Here is a 16,008-nt window from a genome sequence, read left to right on the forward strand (position 1 = left end):
GTGGGAGGCTGGGTGTGCTACAGGCCCGGGGTGGGAGGCTGGGTGTGCTACAGGCCCGGGGTGGGAGGCTGGGTGTGCTACAGGCCCGGGGTGGGAGGCTGGGTGTGCTACAGGCCCGGGGTGGGAGGCTGGGTGTGCTACAGGCCCGGGGTGGGAGGCTGGGTGTGCTACAGGCCCGGGGTGGGAGGCTGGGTGTGCTACAGGCCCGGGGTGGGAGGCTGGACGCGGTACAGGCCCGGGATGGGAGGCTGGGTGTGCTACAGGCCCGGGGTGGGAGGCTGGGTGTGCTACAGGCCCGGGGTGGGAGGCTGGGTGTGCTACAGGCCCGGGGTGGGAGGCTGGGTGTGCTACAGGCCCGGGGTGGGAGGCTGGACGCGGTACAGGCCCGGGGTGGGAGGCTGGGTGTGCTACAGGCCCGGGGTGGGAGGCTGGGTGTGCTACAGGCCCGGGGTGGGAGGCTGGGAGTGCTACAGGCCCAGGATGGGAGGCTGGGTGTGCTACAGGCCCAGGGTGGGAGGCTGGACGTGCTACAGGCCCGGGGTGGGAGGCTGGGAGTGCTACAGGCCTGGGGTGGGAGGCTGGGTGTGCTACAGGCCCGGGGTGGGAGGCTGGGAGTGCTACAGGCCCAGGATGGGAGGCTGGGTGTGCTACAGGCCCAGGGTGGGAGGCTGGGCGCGGTACAGGCCCGGGATGGGAGGCTGGGCGCGGTACAGGCCCGGGGTGGGAGGCTGGGCGCGGTACAGGCCCGGGGTGGGAGGCTGGGCGCGGTACAGGCCCGGGGTGGGAGGCTGGGTGTGCTACAGGCCCGGGGTGGGAGGCTGGGTGTGCTACAGGCCCGGGGTGGGAGGCTGGGCGCGGTCCAGGCCCGGGATGGGAGGCTGGGCGCGGTACAGGCCCGGGGTGGGAGGCTGGGCGCGGTACAGGCCCGGGGTGGGAGGCTGGGTGTGCTACAGGCCTGGGGTGGGAGGCTGGGCGTGGTACAGGCCCGGGGTGGGAGGCTGGGTGTGCTACAGGCCCGGGGTGGGAGGCTGGGCGCGGTACAGGCCCAGGGTGGGGGGGCTGGGCGCGGTACAGGCCCGGGATGGGAGGCTGGGCGCGGTACAGGCCCGGGGTGGGAGGCTGGGCGCTGTACAGGCCCGGGGTGGGAGGCTGGGTGTGCTACAGGCCCGGGGTGGGAGGCTGGGCGCGGTACAGGCCCAGGGTGGGAGGCTGGGCGCGGTACAGGCCCGGGATGGGAGGCTGGGCGCGGTACAGGCCCGGGATGGGAGGCTGGGCGCGGTACAGGCCCAGGGTGGGAGGCTGGGCGCGGTACAGGCCCGGGGTGGGAGGCTGGGTGTGCTACAGGCCCGGGATGGGAGGCTAGGAGTGCTACAGGCCGGGATGGGAGACTGGGCGGGAGAGTGGGCCTGCTACAGGCCCGGGGTGGGAGGCTGGAATTCAGACCTGTTTCCACAGCGCTCACATCCCGAACTCTTACAGAATCTACGGCACGGAGACAGGCCCTTCGGCCCAAACTGTTCCACACTGACCAAAAAAAGCCCGTCCCAGCTAACCCCATTTGCCTGTATTTGGCCCAAATCCCTCTAAAGCTTTCTTATCCATGTATCGGTCCAAATGCCTTTTTAAAATGTTGTCGATGTCCGTTCCTCAGCCACTTTCCCCGGCAGCTCACTCCAAATACATCCCACCCTCGGTGTAAAAACGTTGCTCCTCAGGTTCCCATTCATGTTTTCCCCATTTGGACCCGTACCCTCTAGTTCTCGATTCCCCAACCCTGGGAAAAAGACTGAGAGAATTCACCCTCTCCGTGCCTCTCACCATCTTATGCCCCTCTATAAGATCACCGTTCAGCCTCCTACCCTCCAACAAAAACTGTCCTAGTCTGTCCAACCTCTTCCTGTAACTCAGTCCCTCGAATCCTCCTTGTAAATCTTTGTCTTGAGCTCTCTCCAGTTTGGTAATATCTTTCCTATAGCGAGGCGACCAGAACTGAACATGGTGCACCAGGTACAGCCTCACCAACATCCCGTACAACTGAAACATAACTTTCCAACTTCTACGGGCGGCACAGTGGGTTAGCACCGCTGCTTCACAGCTCCAGGGTCCTGGGTTCGATCCCCGGCTCGGGGTCGCTGTCTGTGTGGAGTTTGCACATTCTCCTCGTGTCTGTGTGGGTTTCCTCCCACAGTCCAAAGGGTTAGGTTGATTGGCCATGCCAAGAAATTGCCCCTTAGTGTCTAGGGATGTGTAGGTTAGAGGGATGAGTGGGTATAATATGTAGGGATATGGGGGGGTAGGGTCTGGGTGGGATTGTGTTCGGTGCAGACTCGATGGGCCGAAGGGCCTCTTTCTGCACTGTAGGGTTCTATGATATACCCAATGCCCTGACTGATGAAAGCCAGCACGCTAAAAGCCTTCTTCACTGCCCTATCTACCTGTGACTCCACCTGAACCCCAATGTCCCTCTGTCCCTCGATACTCCCTAAGGTCCCTCTGTCCCTCGATACTCCCTAAGGTCCCTCTGTCCCTCGATACTCCCTAAGGTCCCTCTGTCCCTCGATACTCCCTAAGGTCCCTCTGTCCCTCGATACTCCCTAAGGTCCCTCTGTCCCTCGATACTCCCTAAGGTCCGTCTGTCCCTCGATACTCCCTAAGGTCCGTCTGTCCCTCGATACTCCCTAAGGTCCCTCTGTCCCTCGATACTCCCTAAGGTCCCTCTGCCCCTCGATACTCCCTAAGGTCCCTCTGCCCCTCGATACTCCCTAAGGTCCGTCTGTCCCTCGATACTCCCTAAGGTCCGTCTGTCCCTCGATACTCCCTAAGGTCCCTCTGTCCCTCGATACTCCCTAAGGTCCCTCTGTCCCTCGATACTCCCTAAGGTCCCTCTGTCCCTCGATACTCCCTAAGGTCCCTCTGTCCCTCGATACTCCCTAAGGTCCCTCTGTCCCTCGATACTCCCTAAGGTCCCTCTGTCCCTCGATACTCCCTAAGGTCCCTCTGTCCCTCGATACTCCCTAAGGTCCCTCTGTCCCTCGATACTCCCTAAGGTCCCTCTGTCCCTCGATACTCCTTAAGGTCCCTCTGTCCCTCGATACTCCCTAAGGTCCCTCTGTCCCTCGATACTCCCTAAGGTCCTACCTTAATTTGACTTTCCAAAATGCAACACTTATCTGTATTGAACACCATTCCTTGGCCCGCTTCCCCAGCTGATCTAGATCCTTCTGCAATTTTTGATCACCTTCCACAATAGCGCCGTCTGCAAACTTACTGATCATGCCTCGTACATTCTCATCCAAATCGTTAATAAAGGTAAGAAACAGCAAAGGAGCCAGCACTGATCCCTGAGGCACACCACTTTTCACAAGTCTCCAGTCCAACAAACATTCTTCCATGTTGGTGGGGCTTTCTTAACTATAGTGTCGGCATGGGGGGGACCTGGACAGGTTGTTGGTGATCTGGACACCTAAAAACTTGAAGCTCTTGACCATTGATGTAGACAAATCACAAGACCAGATTATCTGGTTCCAGCTCCTGTATTCAATGTTCTGACCAATGAAACCAAGCATGCCGAATGCCTTCTTCACCACTCTGTCCACCTGTGACTCCACTTTCAGGGAGCTATGAACCTGTACCCCTAGATCTCTTTGTTCTGTAACTCTCCCCAACACCCCACCATTAACTGAGTAAGTCCTGCCCTGGTTCAATCTACCAAAATGCATCACCTCGCATCTATCTAAATTAAACTCCATCTGCCATTCGTCAGCCCATTGGCCCAATTGATCAAGATCCAGTTGCAATCCTAGATAACTTTCATCACTGTCCATTGTGCCACCAATCTTGGTGTCATCTGTAAACTTACTAACCATGCCTCCTAAATTCTCTCCCAAACGATTAATACAAATGATAAATAACAGTGGACCCAGCACTGACCCCTGAGGCACACTACTGGTCACAGGCCTCCAGTTTGAAAAGCAATCCTCTACAACCACCCCCTGGCTTCTGTCAGGAAGAAGTCTGACAACACCAGGTTTAAGTCGAACCAATTTTGGATTTAAACCTGGTGTTGTCAGACTTCTTACTGTGCTTACCCCAGTCCAACGCCGGCATCTCCACATCATTCTGTCAGGAAGCCAATTTTGTATCCATGTGGCTACCTCACCCTGGATCCTGTGAGACTTAATCTTATCTAACAACCTACCACGCGGTACCTTGTCAAAGGCCTTGCTAAAGTCCATGTAGACAACATCAACTGCACGGCCCTCATCCACCTTCTTGGTCACCCTTTCAAAAATACTCTATTAAATTTGTGAGACATGCATTGTCTATATAGTGCAAATAAAACTGTGCGCAGTTCTGGTCGCCTCACTACAGGAAGGATGTGGAGGCTATTGAGAGGGTGCAGAGGAGATTTACAAGGATGTTGCCTGGATTGGGAGGCATGCCTTATGAAGATAGGTTGAGGGAGCTGGGTCTCTTCTCCCTGGAGAGACGAAGATTGAGAGGTGACCTGATAGAGGTTTATAAAATATTGAGAGGAATAGATAGGGTGGATTCTCGGAGGCTATTTCCCAGGGCTGGAATGGTCGCTACGAGAGGACACAGGTTTAAGGTGCAGGGAAGCAAGTACAGAGGAGATGTCAGGGGTAAGTTTTTAACTCAGAGGGTGGTGAGTGAGTGGAATCGGCTGCCGTCAGTGGTGGTGGAGGCGAACTCGCTGGGGTCTTTTAAAAGACTTCTGGATGAGTACATGGGATTTATTGGGATTGGGAGTTACAGATAGTTCTACGGCTTGGTAGATATGGATAAGATTGGCGCCTCTTGTGGGCCGAAGGGCCTGTTTGTGTTGTAGTGTTCTATCTATTCTATGAAAACAATACTTTGTTGATGAGAGCTGCAGCATCCATGCCAAATTCTCTTAGTCTCCTGAGAAAGTAGAGGCGTTGGTGAGGCTTTCTTCATTATAGTGTTGGTGTGGGGGGACCAGGACAGGCTGTTGGTGTTCTGGACACCTAGAAACTTGAAGCTGTTTATTTAATTAATGGTTCGATTGAGGTGTTTTCAAAGGGAAAAGGGTTAAAGGCGAGGGTTAGATTTAGAATTTGAGAGTGAATGGATGTGTGCACTGAGCTCTGTGGGGATGTAATACACAGGGCCCTATTCTCTCAGTAACACAGAGGTTGGACCCAAAGCGGGTGCGACGCAACTAATGTGCCTTGTGTCTCTCCCCCACCCCCCTCCCCTCCCCTGGTCAGGTGCCCGTACCCACCAGCTGGCCATGAAGCTGGAGCCCCGGGGGGTGCTGTACCTGAAGGTGTCGCTGGTGGAGCTGTGGGAGGTGCCGCTTTGCGGCGGTGAGGAGCTCCGAGAGCCCACGGTCTTCAGGATGGAGCTGAGCGAGTTGGTGGAGCGGGAGAACTCCGGAGTCCCCGTCCCGCTGCTGATCCAGAAATGCGTCTCCGAGATTGAGAGGCGGGGCCTGAAGGTGAGGGGAAAGCGCTGGAGGGAGGGGAGGGGAGGGGATGGTGGGGACAGGAGGGAACCCGAGCACGCTCGGAGGTAATGGTGGGGGGGGGGGGGGGGGGGTCGTTCAAGGGTGCTGTCAAGACAGAGGGGAGGGGGGCGAGGTCGGAGATGGTGAAGGAGGGACAGCAAGAGGAGGAGGCAAGGCCCAGACCATCGAGGGTTAGGGTCTGGATTTGGGAGGTGAGGGGAGAGTGAGGGAGATGTAGTGGCGGGGGGGGAGTGTGAGACACGGTGGGGTGAGGTGTGGTGGTGGGTGTGGAGAGAGCAGTGTCTCTGATGGTTTCCAGTGTGGTTGGGTGCCTGATTGGACTGGGAGGGTGGTTTGGATGGGGTGTAGAGGAGGCGCGGGGGAACCCCCTGTGCACTGGGAGTCGGGGTTCGAGCAAAGACGGAGAAATGCCAGGTGGTGGAGATGACGGTGACATTGGTGCCATCGCGGTGAGATGGGTGAACTCTGGACAAAGCTGTAAGAATAACCTGTAGAAATACCAACGTGCTGGGCATGTTGAGTGCGTCAGGAAGCTGGCATCATTGTGTGCTGGGGGGGGGGGGGGTGCCGGGGCATCTTAAACCCATCTCTGGGATTGAGTTTTCTCCATTCTCTCGCTTCAGTGTGGGTGGTGGTGGGGGATTGTGTTCACGGGGTTTGAAGAAACGTCCTGACTGAAATATTTTCTATTTCTATTCTGTGTGTGTCTATCTGTGTGTGGGTGTGTGTCTATCTGTGTGTGGGGGTGTGTCTGTCTGTCTGTGTGTGTGTCTATCTGTGTGTGGGGGTGTGTCTGTCTGTGTGTCTATCTGTGTGTGGGGGTGTGTCTGTCTGTCTGTGTGTGTCTATCTGCGTGTGGGTGTGTGTCTGTCTGTGTGTGTCTATCTGCGTGTGGGGGTGAAGGCCGTGGGCCTCTATCGTCTCTGTGGCTCGGCAGCTGTGAAGAAAGAGTTACGGGACTCCTTTGAGCGTGACAGCTCCGCAGTGAATCTCTCCGAGGAAATCTACCCTGACATCAACGTGATCACAGGTGAGGAACAAGGCAGGAACGCCCTCTGACCCTGGCAGCAGGAACGCCCTCTGACCCTGGCAGCAGGAACGCCCTCTGACCCTGGCAGCGGGAACACTTGACCTCTGACCCTGGCAGCGGGAACGCTTGACCTCTGACCCTGGCAGCGGGAACGCTTGACCTCTGACCCTGGCAGTGTAAACGCTTGACCTCTGACCCTGGCAGCGGGAACGCTTGACCTCTGACCCTGGCAGCGGGAACGCTTGACCTCTGACCCTGGCAGTGTAAACGCTTGACCTCTGACCCTGGCAGCGGGAACGCTTGACCTCTGACCCTGGCAGCGGGAACGCTTGACCTCTGACCCTGGCAGTGTAAATGCTTGACCTCTGACCCTGGCAGTGTAAACGCTTGACCTCTGACCCTGGCAGTGTAAACGCTTGACCTCTGACCCTGGCAGCGGGAACGCTTGACCTCTGACCCTGGCAGTGTAAATGCTTGACCTCTGACCCTGGCAGTGTAAACGCTTGACCTTTGACCCTGGCAGCGGGAACGCTTGACCTCTGACCCTGGCAGTGTAAACACTTGACCTCTGACCCTGGCAGCGGGAACGCTTGACCTCTGACCCTGGCAGGGAGGACACTTGATCTCTGACCCTGTCAGAGGGAACTCTAACCCTTCACCTCTGACCCACGACAGAGTAGGCAATAATGCTCAGCTACAGTTTGGCCGTCCTGTCTTCTGTAGCCTGATAGAATCCTCTTACACCCTTCAGCCCATCCTGTCTGTGCTATCCATCGAGAGAGTTCCGGATTGCTCCCAATCCATGGCATCCTCTGCTGAACCAGTAAATTTCTCCTTTCCAGCTCTTCAAACAATCCCCTTTGGAAAGTGACGATGGAATCAGCTTCCTTTTCGAGCTGGATATTTTAGATCGTGACAACTCACCCACGGAAAAACATGTCCCTCCTCTCCTTCCGGGAGCTTCCTTTCATTGTCTCCCCCTTCCCCATCACTGGATTCACTTACCCCTTTTCAAAACCTCCCCCTTAACCCGCACTGCTCTAAAACTGAGACTTCAGCTGTCTTTCCGCCTCTCACCTCCTCCTCTCCCCGCCTCCCATCTCTAGGCTAATGTTCTGGGGTCCCGGGTTTGTATCCCACCGGGGCAGATGGTGAAATTCGAGTTTAGTAAAATCTGGAATTAAGAGTCTACCAACAACCATGAAACCATTGTCGGAAAAACCCATCTGGGTCACTAATGTCCCTTTAGGGGAGGAAATCTGCCGTCCTTACCCGGTCTGGCCTACGTGTGACCCCAGAGCAATGTGGTTGACTGCTCTCTGAAATGGCCAAGTGGGACACTCAGGTCCAGGGGCAATTAGGGATGGTTATTAAATGCTGGGCCAGCCAGCAATGTCCACAGCCGGGGAAGAATAAATCCCCGTTCTATCTCCCGGCTTTCCCTGTCTCCACCGTCCTCACTCCATCTCTGACTCCGGAATTCCCCACTGTCTCGAGGCTCCCTCTATCACCCCGACCCTTCACCATATCACTGTGCCACTCCCCCTCCAGCGCTTCCCATAAGACATAGGAGCAGAATTAGGCCACTCGGCCCATCGAGTCTGCTCTGCCATTCAATCATGGCTGATATTTTTCTCATCCCCATTCTCCTGCCTTTTCCCCATAACCCCTGATCCCCTTATTAATCAAGAACCTATCTATCTGTGTCTTAAAGACACTCCCTCTTCTGTGGCAAAGAGTTCCACAGATTCACCCTAAAGAAATTCCTCCTCATCTCTGTTTTAAAGGAGCGTCCCTTTAGCCTGAGGTTGTGCCCTCTGGTTCTAGTTTTTCCTACTGGTGGAAGCATCCTCTCCATGTCCACTCTATCCAGGCCTCGCAGTATTCTATAAGTTTCAACAACATCCCCCCTCATCCTTCTGAACTCCAACAAGTACAGACCCCGAGTCCTCAACCCATTCCTCATACAACAAGCTCTTCATTCCAGGGACCATTCTTGTCAACCTCCTCTGGACCCTTTCCAAGGCCAGCACATCCTTCCTTAGATACAGGGGCCCAAAAGCTACTCACAATATTCCAAATTCATTGGATAGGCATATGGATAATATTGGAATAGTTTAGGTTGGAGGGTCATGAGATTGGTTCCACTGGTCGGCGCGACATTGAGGGCTGAAGGGCCTGTACTGCGCTGGAATGTTCTACGTTCGAAATGGGTCTGACCAGAGCCTTATACAGCCTCAGAAACATCCCTGCTCTTGTATTCTAGCCCTCTCGACATGAATGCATTTGCCTTCCTAAGTGCCGACTGAACCTGCACATTAACCTTAAGAGAATCTTGAACAATGACTCCCAAAGTCCCTTTGAGTTTCTGATTTCCTAGGCATTTCCCCATTTAGAAAATAGTCTATGCCTCCATTCGTCCTTGCAAAGTTTCCCACGGTCTCGCTGCCCCCAGTTGGACCCTAACCATGTGGTTATGGATGTGGGCGATAACACGGGCAGAGGCGCACTCTCTGAACATTGACCCTGAATGGCTGTTCATTATCCAGCTGGTGAGTTCACCTCCCTGATCCCCATTCCCTTCCTCTGCCGCAGGCATCCTCAAGGACTATCTCCGGGAGCTGCCGTCCCCCCTCATCACACAGGCGCTGTACAAAGTGGTGCTGGAGGCCATGAGCAAGTGGCCCTTGAAGATGACCCTGGGCGTGCCCGAGGCCGGCCCGATTCCCACCAACGCCGTGGCTCTACTCGACTGCTTGCCCGAGGTTGAGAAGGTAACACCGCGAGCCAGGCGTGCGTCCCTGTGGGTGGGAACCTCGACCTCACCGTCTGACATTCCCAGTGTGGATGGCCGCTGTTACTGGACAAGGGAGATCTCGGTGTATTGGGGGGATGGGAGGAACGCTGAGATCTTTGTAGACAGATTAGTGATTTGAAATAATGGTGTGGGCTCGCGGGAGGTGAGGGAGAGATCGCCCCCTTCATAGAATCATCGAATCCCTTCAGACCAGAAGGAGTCCATTCGGCCCATCAGGTCGGCACCGGCCACAATCCCACCCACATCCCTATTCCCCTAACCACACACACTTACCCCACTAATGCCCCTGACACTAAGGGGCAAATTAGCTTAGCCAATCCCCCTAACCCGCACATCTTTGGGAGGAAACCGGAGCACTCGGAGGAAACCCACGCAGACACAGGAAGAACGTACAGCCTCCACACAGACAGCGACCCGAGCCGGGAATCGAACCCGGGTCCGTGGCACTGTGAGGCAGCAGTGATAACCTCTGTGCCACCGTGCCACCAAGTGCCATGTTGAACCAGGAGAGTTGGACGTTTCCATTTAATGGCGTCCTGGTTCGGGCCACTGTCTGTGCGGAGTCTGCACATTCTCCCCGTGTCTGCGTGGGTTTCCTCCGGGTGCTCCGGTTTCCTCCCACAGTCCAAAAAATGTGCTGGTTAGGGTGCATTGGCCCTGCTAAATTGCCCTTTAGTGTCGGGGGATCAGGGGGATTAGCAGGGTAAATAATACCATGGGGCTTTGGGGATGGGTCCTGGATGGGATTGATGGGCTGAATGGCCTCCTTCTGTTATGTTATGGTGATTCTAGATGCATTGGCCGTGCTAAACTCTCCCTCAACGTAACTGAATGAGCGCTGGAGTGTGGCGACTAGGGGAATTTCACAGTAACTTCATTGCAGTGTTAATGTAAGCCTTACTTGTGACACCAATAAATAAACTTGCCCTGGTACCTTCATATTCAGCTCCTTATCCAATCTGCACTGATGGTTTCTCTGTCTCAGTCGCCCCCTTGTGGGGGGGAGGAGGTACAGCATTCCCCGTTTTAACAATCTTTCCTCTGAAAAAGATTTGATAAACTTGCCCCCTCTCACTCTTCCAGTGATGACCCTCAGGCTGTGTCTCACTGACCCGTGCCTACGACGTCTCACCCACATTTCACATCTTTATTGGATCCCCGTGAGTCTTGTCCCCCATGGCTGATCAAGTTCAATCCCCCCCCTTCTCCCCACTTTGGCCCCAAGAGCGATATCTAATTTCGTCTTGAAATCACACAACGTTTTGGCCTCAACCGCTTTCTGTGGGATTGAATTCCACACATTCTGGGTGAAGAAATTTCTCCTCACCTCACTTGGAGTGCTGTGCGCAGTTCTGGTCGCCTCACTACAGGAAGGATGTGGAGGCTATTGAGAGGGTGCAGAGGAGATTTACAAGGATGTTGCCTGGATTGGGAGGCATGCCTTATGAAGATAGGTTGAGGGAGCTGGGTGTCTTCTCGCTGGAGAGACGAAGATTGAGAGGCGAACCTGATAGAGGTTTATGAGATGTTGAGAGGTATAGATAGGGTGGATTCTCGGAGGCTATTTCCCAGGGCTGAAATGGTCGCTACGAGAGGACACAGGTTTAAGGTGCTGGGGAGCAGGTACAGAGGAGATGTTAGGGGTAAGTTTTTCACTCGGAGGGTGGTGAGTGAATGGAATCGGCTGCCGTCAGTGGTGGTAGAGGCAAACTCACTGGGGTCTTTTAACTGTCTGGATTAATCGCCTAACAATACTAGGGGCGGCACTGTGGTTAAGCACTGTTGCTTCACAGGTACCTGGGTTCGATTCCCAGCTCGGGTCACTGTCTGTGTGGAGTTTGCACATTCTCCCCGTGTCTGCGTGGGTTTCCTCCGGGTGCTCCGGTTTCCTCCCACAGTCCAAAGATGTGTGGGTTAGGTTGATTGGCCGCGCTAAAATTGCCCCTTAGTGTCCAGGGATGTGTAGGTTAGCGGGATTAGTGGGTATAATATGTGGGGATATAGGGGTAGGGCCTGGGTGGGATTGTGTTCAGTGCAGACTCGATGGGCTGAAGGGCCTCTTTCTGCACTGTAGGGTTTCTATGATTCTATGATATCATGAGGCCATCGCCTCCACTTTATGGGCAATTGGGTATGGCTAACAGATGCTGGCCTTGCCAATGACACCCATAGCAGGGTGGCACAGTGGGTTAGCACTGCTGCCTCACAGCCCCAGGGATCCGGGTTCGATTCCCGGCTTGGGTCACTGTCTGTGTGGAGTCTGCACATTCTCCCCATGTCTGCATGGGTTTCCTCCGTGTGCTCTGGTTTCCCCCCACAGTCCAGAAATGTGCTGGTTAGGGTGCATTGGCCGTGTTAAATTCTCCCTCAGTGTACCCGAACAGGCGCCGGAGTGTGGCACTAGGGGAATTTCACTGTAACTTCATTGCAGTGTTAATGTTAGCCTACTTGTGACACCAATAAATCAACTTAAAACAGATCCCTAAGAGATCGATGATGGATCCACCACAGTGCAAGGTAGGAAAATCAGAGAGATGGTCAGAATTGGAGGAGTGAAGGGTTCTTGGAGTGTTGTAGGTCTGGAGGAAGTTCCAGACCGAGGGAGTAGTGAGGCCAGGGAGAGAATCGAGGGGAGAGGTGGGATTAAATTTGAATGTAGGTGAGTGAGCAAATGTCCATGATGAACATTTGTCATTAAGCAGCTTGTTACCGTGTGTCTAACCACCCCGAGACCGTGAGAATCACCATTCACTATCTAACAAACAACTGGAATATAAACTGTAACATGAAGAAATCTTTCACATCAGCACACATCCGGTCACACTGATACAGACTTCCCCGGCACAGCCTGGTGTGTGAGGAGTTTTAACTCGAGTGGGGCAGGGAGAGAGGAGACTGTGTGGGAACCAACCCCGAGAGAGCCAGCTTAGAGAATCTGTCTGTCAGTCACTGTGCTGCCCAATCTCATCAATGAATCAATTATACTCTCTCCCCCCCGCCCCCACTTTGCTCCCCCTCCCCTCCTGACCCCCCCTCCCTCTGCCCCCTTTCTCTTTTCACACCCCCCCCTCACACCTCCCACCCCTCCTCTGCACCTCCCTCACCCATTCTCTTGCCCCCCCCCTCACCCTCCCCTCTCGCCTCCCCCTCTCGAACCCTCATGCCCCCCTCTTGCCCTCCCACCTCGGTCCCCCTCTTGCACCCCCCTCACACCCCCTACACCTCCCCCTCTCGCCCCTTCGCTCCTCCCGTCTCTCTTGCCCCCCTCCCCGTCTCTCTTGCCCCCCTCCCGTCTCTCTTGCCCCCCTCCCGTCTCTCTTGCCCCCCTCCCGTCTCTCTTGCCCCCCTCCCCTCTCTCTCGCCCCCCTCCCCTCTCTCTCCCCCTCAGGCCACACTCACCGTCCTCCTTGACCACCTGAGCCTGGTGGCCTCGCTGCAGGAGTTGAACAAGATGACGTGCCAGAACCTGGCTGTCTGCTTTGGGCCGGTGCTCCTGGGACAGAAACAGGAATCCTCCCACCCCGGAGCCCGCTCCGCTTCCCATTCCAAGGAGCTTTCCAGCGCTTTGGACTTCAAGAGACACATTGAGGTTCTCCACTACCTGCTGCAGCTCTGGCCCGGTGAGTACGAGGGAGGGGAGGGGGGGGTCCGACCTTCCCAATTCACACCAATCCATTGCTCAGTTAATAAAGACTCTGGAATGGCGCTCGGTCTGCCCCTCCGCCCGCTGACATGGGCTAGAATTTATTGCCCTCGCACCCTGCGGTTTGCGAGTCCATGCGGAGCGCAGTTAGGAGTCAGCCCTGGCTCTCGAGGGTTGAGGCCTCCATGGGATAGGTCGGTGGGCCTGGGTAGGACGTTCCATCAGGGAGTCGGCCCAGCCCCGATGGGCCAAATGGCCTCTGGAGTCACCTGTCGGCCAGACTGGGGTTTCCCTCCCCCGAGGGCCGTCAGTCGCCTCCTGCACGTTGTCAGGGCCATCATTGGGATGGCCCCAGTGGGTTAGCACTGCTGCCTCTCAGCTCCAGGGAGCCAGGTTCGAATCCCGGCCTTGGGTCACCGTCTGTGCGGAGTCTGCGCGTTCTCCCCGTGTCTGCGTGGGTTTCCTCCACAGTCCGAAAGATGTGCAGGTTCGGGTGCACTGACCGTGCTAAATGTGTGCACGGTTAAAGAGAGAGGGTTGGGCTTGGGAGTTGGTCAGTGCAGACGCGATGGGCTGAATGGCCTCTTTCTGCATTGTAGGGATTCTATGGTTCTGTTACTAAGACTAGTTTCTTCCAATATCAGATTTATTAATTGGGTTTCAGTGAGGGGCCTGGGTTTAGTCTGGTTTCAATGCCAGTGGGGTTATCTCCCTGGGACCATCTGCACAATGAGCCCACCCTGACCTCCTGCTCCCAGCCCGAGCTCTGTACAGGGTCCCGATTATCTTATATCTGGAGAATTTCTCCGGGTCTCTCCTCCAGATTGTCCCCTGCCTCTGCTTTGATGGGACAGTGTAGAGGGAGCTTTACTCTGTATCTAACCCCATGCTGTACCTGTCCTGGGAGTGTTTGATGGGGGACAGTGTAGAGGGAGCTTTACTCTGTATCTAACCCCGTGCTGTACCTGTCCTGGGAGTGTTTGATGGGGGGACAGTGTAGAGGGAGCTTTACTCTGTATCTAACCCCGTGCTGTACCTGTCCTGGGAGTGTTTGATGGGGGGACAGTGTAGAGGGAGCTTTACTCTGTATCTAACCCCGTGCTGTACCTGTCCTGGGAGTGTTTGATGGGGGGGACAGTGTAGAGGGAGCTTTACTCTGTATCTAACCCCGTGCTGTACCTGTCCTGGGAGTGTTTGATGGGGACAGTGTAGAGGGAGCTTTACTCTGTATCTAACCCCGTGCTGTACCTGTCCTGGGAGTGTTTGATGGGGGGGACAGTGTAGAGGGAGCTTTACTCTGTATCTAACCCCGTGCTGTACCTGTCCTGGGAGTGTTTGATGGGGGGACAGTGTAGAGGGAGCTTTACTCTGTATCTAACCCCATGCTGTACCTGTCCTGGGAGTGTTTGATGGGGACAGTGTAGAGGGAGCTTTACTCTGTATCTAACCCCGTGCTGTACCTGTCCTGGGAGTGTTTGATGGGGACAGTGTAGAGGGAGCTTTACTCTGTATCTAACCCCATGCTGTACCTGTCCTGGGAGTGTTTGATGGGGACAGTGTAGAGGGAGTTTTACTCTGTGTCTAACCCCGTGCTGTACCTGTCCTGGGAGTGTTTGATGGGGGACAGTGTAGAGGGAGCTTTACTCTGTATCTAACCCCGTGCTGTACCTGTCCTGGGAGTGTTTGATGGGGGACAGTGTAGAGGGAGCTTTACTCTGTATCTAACCCCATGCTGTACCTGTCCTGGGAGTGTTTGATGGGGGGGACAGTGTAGAGGGAGCTTTACTCTGTATCTAACCCCGTGCTGTACCTGTCCTGGGAGTGTTTGATGGGGGACAGTGTAGAGGGAGCTTTACTCTGTATCTAACCCCGTGCTGTACCTGTCCTGGGAGTGTTTGATGGGGGACAGTGTAGAGGGAGCTTTACTCTGTATCTAACCCCATGCTGTACCTGTCCTGGGAGTGTTTGATGGGGGGGACAGTGTAGAGGGAGCTTTACTCTGTATCTAACCCCGTGCTGTACCTGTCCTGGGAGTGTTTGATGGGGGACAGTGTAGAGGGAGCTTTACTCTGTATCTAACCCCATGCTGTACCTGTCCTGGGAGTGTTTGATGGGGGGGACAGTGTAGAGGGAGGTTTACTCTGTAAGTGTCTCGTGTTGCGGGAGAATGGCCAGCATGGCCCTGTTGGGCCGAATGGCCTGTTTGTGGAGGATGTGAATTTGATGTTGGATTTTTCTCTCCATTTCTCTGCTTTGTGCCTGTGCAGGTGATCGGATCAGAGCCAGACGGGACAGGCTGTTGGAGCAGTTGGGACCAGCCGTCTGTCTGCCCCTCAGACGCCAGAAGCCGAGCCTGCCCCAGGCCGCCGCCGAGGAGGTGGTCTGCCGGAACCGGGTGGGCCGAGCCCCCAGCTCATCCCGTAACCGACACGCAGGGGACTGGAGCAGCTGTGGCCGGAGTTACCTGGGGCACGGTGGGGAGCAGGAGGCGGTCAGCCAGGTGTCCGCCCTGGGCCTGGATGCCCTCGACAGGCCGGAGCCCAGCAGTGGGCAAGATGGCGGCTCGTTCTCCGGCCAAGGACAAGATGGCGGCTCGTATCCCGGTGATGGCGGCGAGCTGGACTTTGAGATGGCCATCGGTGGGCGGAGCAAGGATTTTGACAGTCTGATAGCCGACATTGAGCGGGAACTGGCAAAGAAAATCATTTTCCTCTGAGGCCCACACCAGCTCGCCACCAACTCAAACCAAAGGGGCTCAGTGCCCTCCCCCCAGGTCGGTGCCAAGGCCCTGGGTCAGTGCACCCCCACCCCAGGTCGGTGCCAAGGCCCTGGGTCAGTGCACCCCCACCCCGGGTCAGTGCCAAGGCCCCAGGTCAGTGCCAAGGCCCCAGGTCGGTGCCAAGGCCCTGGGTCAGTGCACCCCCACCCCAGGTCAGTGCCAAGGCCCCAGGTCAGTGCCAAGGCCCTGGGGTCGGTGCCAAGGCCCTGGGTCAGTGCACCCACCC

The 16,008-nt window shown here is 55.8% G+C and overlaps 1 protein-coding gene across 1 annotated transcript in view; it reads left to right on the forward strand.

Annotated features, from left to right (window-relative positions):
- LOC145339361 (rho GTPase-activating protein SYDE1-like) overlaps nt 1–15,768 on the forward strand; it is a 38,211-nt gene extending 22,443 nt beyond the window's left edge. The window contains exons 5-9 of the mRNA XM_080183805.1: nt 5,253–5,482; nt 6,416–6,542; nt 9,138–9,316; nt 12,749–12,980; nt 15,271–15,768. Of these exons, the coding sequence (XP_080039931.1) occupies nt 5,253–5,482; nt 6,416–6,542; nt 9,138–9,316; nt 12,749–12,980; nt 15,271–15,719 (1,217 nt within the window). The 3' untranslated portion in view covers nt 15,720–15,768. The remainder of the gene's footprint in view (nt 1–5,252; nt 5,483–6,415; nt 6,543–9,137; nt 9,317–12,748; nt 12,981–15,270) is intronic.
- The last annotated feature ends 240 nt before the right edge of the window (nt 15,769–16,008 follow it).

Source organism: Carcharhinus amblyrhynchos, unplaced genomic scaffold, assembly GCF_965287045.1.
Source record: "Carcharhinus amblyrhynchos unplaced genomic scaffold, sCarAmb.v2.hapA scaffold_429, whole genome shotgun sequence".
NCBI classification, from domain to species: domain Eukaryota; kingdom Metazoa; phylum Chordata; class Chondrichthyes; order Carcharhiniformes; family Carcharhinidae; genus Carcharhinus; species Carcharhinus amblyrhynchos.